The 4136-nt window shown below is 34.0% G+C and overlaps 1 protein-coding gene across 1 annotated transcript; it reads left to right on the top strand.

The window, feature by feature from the left end:
- Positions 1-3021: 3021 nt before the first annotated feature.
- On the top strand, positions 3022-3747 carry LOC112510921 (LOB domain-containing protein 39-like). Its single transcript, XM_025116273.1, has 2 exons — positions 3022-3211; positions 3338-3747. The coding sequence occupies exons 1-2, from the start codon at positions 3022-3024 to the stop codon at positions 3745-3747; spliced, it is 600 nt and encodes a 199-aa protein (XP_024972041.1).
- Positions 3748-4136: the final 389 nt, after the last annotated feature.

Genomic DNA, 4136 nt, shown 5'->3' with positions numbered 1-4136 from the left:
AGGGGTAGTTTTGTAATTTAGACCATAATAGAAGTAGTCTTAAAATACGTCTCCTCATATAGTACAAAGATATTAAGTTTTGAATTAAAATAATTTATATGTTCGATAACCGATATTTTTTTAACCATTCAAATCATAAACTTTGTAAAATCGTCATTCAGATTAAAATTGATTGGTATAATCAACTGTTCTTTATGCTAGATGTGGCATAAACACAATAATATGGTTATTTTATTATCGGAATGACTTGTGGATCGTTCAACACCTGCGGCACAAACCCCTTTTTTGACCTATTAGCACGTCTTTTTCTAATTTATACATGGACTATGAATTGTTTTTCGATTATTTTTGGAGTCCCTGATTTTCGAAGGAAAAAATGACGGTAGATAGCAATAAATGTCATCAAAGAAGATGAATCAATAAGTCATCAGGAAAGATGAGTCAATGGTCAAGAGACATCAAAGAAGATGAGTGGGAAATCATAACGTGATCGAAATACGTCACATTTGACAATATTTAGCAATTGACAACTAACATGGATGCCACGTAGGTTGGGGGCTTAACAAATCATCAGCTTTATCGGGACTGAACATAATTGAATAAGACGTGAGTGGATCGGACTGGTGAACGAGAGTGAGTTAGGTGGGTGAAAAAATTACGGATGGTTTATGATTTTAATTTTACATGAACAATTTAATAATTTATCAATCTTGTTTTATCTCCCTGATTTTTGTTCTACCTAAACATGAAAGTTTTGTTGCACTCAATTTTGCCCCAATTTATTATTGTATCAAATATCAGACAAAAAGTTTCCGTTCTGTTCCATCATGTACTGCGTATCGAACACGACATTAACAACTTAGATAAAAAAAATCATCCAAAACCATAATTAACTATCTTTTCACCACAAAACTACACTTTTTGTGAACATTTATTTTATAATATTTACACTTTAATTTTGCTTCATGTGTTTTTCCTCATTTATCTCTATTAACTTTTTTAAAGGAAAAAATATTCAAACGTTACAAATAATTTTTATGAGATTAAAATAATATTAAAAGTGTAAAGAAAGGTTATTCTTCGTAATAACTACGTTTTATTTTTAACAGATTAAACTTGAAATAAAAGCTTCTATTTTATCTGAAAATATCAATTCTTACCTAATGAGTTATATAGATATGTGAATAAATTGAATATATATATATATATATATGAAGAGCGTACGTGATAGTATAATTGTCTAATGTATATATTAATAGAAATTCAACAATCATATTAAATCCAAGACATAAAATGATATCGGGTTCATCGGTGTTGCATTGAGTTCAAATAATAGTAACCCAATATCAACCAAATACCTACGGTTTGAAAATTTTATAACTCGATTAGACATCGGGTTGCTTCGGATTGAGTTATTTCACGTTGGATCGGGTTAGGTTGATCGAATTGATCGGGTTTTTGAGCACCCCTAATATGACGTGCCATTAAACTGACCAAGACTTAAACTGTGTGGGACAAAAATGTTTTTTTCCAGTCCAACAAAAATAAGGGATATATAACAAGATTAATAAATTAATGGGAACATCTTCAACAAATTATTCAAAATGGTGAATTAAAAGTCAGAACCAACAATAATTATATTCAATTGTAACACCTTTTCTATTTTAGGTATCCATATACTGATGATATTATTATTAAAATATCCAATACGTTAACAAAAAAATATTTTCTCTTCCATACACATTTAATTTCGAGGGTTTCTATTCAGACCTCCTCCCTCAGATGTCCTAAATTCTCATGTCTCATTTCTTTCATCCAATCACATGAATACACATCATCAAAAAGAATGTGTCTTTTAGTAACATAAATATAAAATATATAAAACCCTATGGTGTCTTAATTTCATTGGCTTGACGGAATGAGACTGTGATTTTGGGAGAATATATTTTTATACCCATTCACATACACTTAGTTCTTCCCCTACTCCCCTATCTCACTCACATACCCCTCTTATAGGCATGACCGTCCCTTAACATGTTAAATGTGAGATTTTGAACAGGGCTCCCGAAAATTGGAGGCCCAAATTTACATGTGTTTAGGGTCTTTTATCGACCTGTGTAAAACTATAGCTGAAATTATTTAGGTTCAAACCATTAATTGTTTGGTTTTATGTTCAAATCATTAATGGTTTAAATTTAGTTTCAGATTGTTAATCATTTTAGGTTTAGCCCATTTTTGTTTTTAACATATACTCTCTGTTATCTCATTTATGCAATGTAATCAATAGTTTTTAAATATAAAAGAGCCTACAAAAAGATTAGAACGTCCATTCTTATAGAAGTGGATATGAATAATATTCACCTTAATTTCAACTAGTGTTATCGATAGGAATAATTAAACAAAAATACTTTTTTTTTCCGGTAAACATTTAATTTTGAGGATATTTCAATGAATTTTACATCTTTCTTCGTGTTTTTTTTTTTTATTTTGAAGAAAGTTTTAAATAATCTGTTAGAGCAAAAAAATTGCATAAAATACTAAAAATCTTAATTTTCTTCATTTTAGGGGCTGTTTGGCAATTGCTGAATGATTAAGTGATCAGAATTATTAAGAAGCTCTCATGATATAGTGCAAAATGAAATATAATTGTTTGGTAATTGTGTACAATAAAATTAGGGCTCTTAATGGTTAGGAGACAGACTTTTTTTTTATCAAATAAGATTCAACTCTTAACGATTCAGAGGTTGCTTTTTAATAAACTATTAACCGGTAAACAAACAACCCAAAAAAAAATAAAAATGCTTCTTAGCAATGGCGCTCTATCTCAGGGTCTGCATAACAAACACCAGAGTTAAAGTTAATGCCACCAACATTCATTAGATAATGCCAAAACCAACCTCTTTCTCTTTCTCTCTCTCTCGAATGTTTTTTCATCCCTTATATCTCTCGCTCTCTTTCTCCCTTTGATTCACAGAAATCCCCTCTTTCACAAAAGCTATAACTGAGAGCAGGAGATCAGAAATGGGGAGCTGCAATGGCTGCCGAGTTCTGCGCAAAGGTTGCGGTAACACCTGTGTCCTCAGGCCTTGTTTGGAGTGGATCCAGTCTCCTGATTCCCAAGGTCACGCCACCCTCTTCCTCTCCAAGTTCTTCGGCCGCAGCGATCTCATCAATTTCATCTCCTCCGCCCCTCCCGGCCACCGTCGCACTGGTCTATATTCCCTAAATTAACCTTTCACAAATCAGTTTCCTAGTTTGATTTCAATCCTGTAGCGGTTTTTGATTCATTTTTGTCTTAATTTTGCATGTGCCTGCATTTTGATTTTTTTTTTCTCAGAGTTGTTTCGATCGCTTCTCTACGAAGCGGTTGGGCGGACGCTGAATCCAATTAATGGTGCCATGGGACTCCTATCGACTGGAAACTGGGATCTCTGTGAGGCTGCTGTGAGGACGGTGCTTGCCGGTGGTACACCGACTCCGCTGGCGGATGGAATTTTGATTCCGGAAGTTGACGAGAGTTCCGAGGTATTCAAAGCTCAAAGTGCACGGTGGACGATGATGATGAACCGGAATCAGATCGATGCAGCAGGCACTAGCAACGCGATTGCACCGCCAAATGTTGTGATCGCTGAAGACAGCGATCGAGATTTGTCTACCAAACCAGCCGATGATGTAGCGGTGGACGTGCTAATGAGTTTCCGGCGTGGCGACGGTGGAGATCCGAAGCTGTTGAAGCTTTTTGGTTAACGGAAAAGCTGAGTGTAATGCCGGAAAAAAATATACATGAGTTGTCATATGGTAAGATACATACAACTTTTTCAGAAGCAATACTCAGTATATGAATAAATTCGCCGGATGTTTATCGTTAATCTCGCCGACGGGCAACCGCTGTTTGCATTTTCCGGCGTCCTCCTTTTCGTAATGTCTCTTCACCTGTGCAACATCAGTCTCTTGTTAATCAGTTTACACTTTTTAACTATTTAAGGGGGTGCTAATGGCACCCCTTATAGGGGGTGTTGAATGTGTTGGAAATTGGAATGAGTTTGAAATTCAGAAAACATCAAATCAATTTTAAAAATATATTATATTTAATTATTATTAGTATTTAATATATATATATATATATATATATATAT

The sequence above is a fragment of the Cynara cardunculus genome, assembly GCF_001531365.2.
Source record: "Cynara cardunculus var. scolymus isolate 2C chromosome LG 4, CcrdV1, whole genome shotgun sequence".
NCBI lineage: Eukaryota > Viridiplantae > Streptophyta > Magnoliopsida > Asterales > Asteraceae > Cynara > Cynara cardunculus.
Note: the sequence above shows the minus strand (reverse complement) of the source record. Positions and strands in the feature narration are given on the sequence as shown.

What these genes read in the sequence shown, in the direction of transcription:
- LOC112510921 (XM_025116273.1), top strand. Translation starts at nt 3,022, where the DNA reads ATGGGGAGCTGCAATGGCTGCCGAGTTCTGCGCAAAGGTTGCGGTAAC. An exon ending in TCCCGGCCACCGTCGCACTG is followed by an intron (nt 3,212 to 3,337) that starts GTCTATATTCCC and finishes TTTTTTTCTCAG; the next exon opens with AGTTGTTTCGATCGCTTCTC.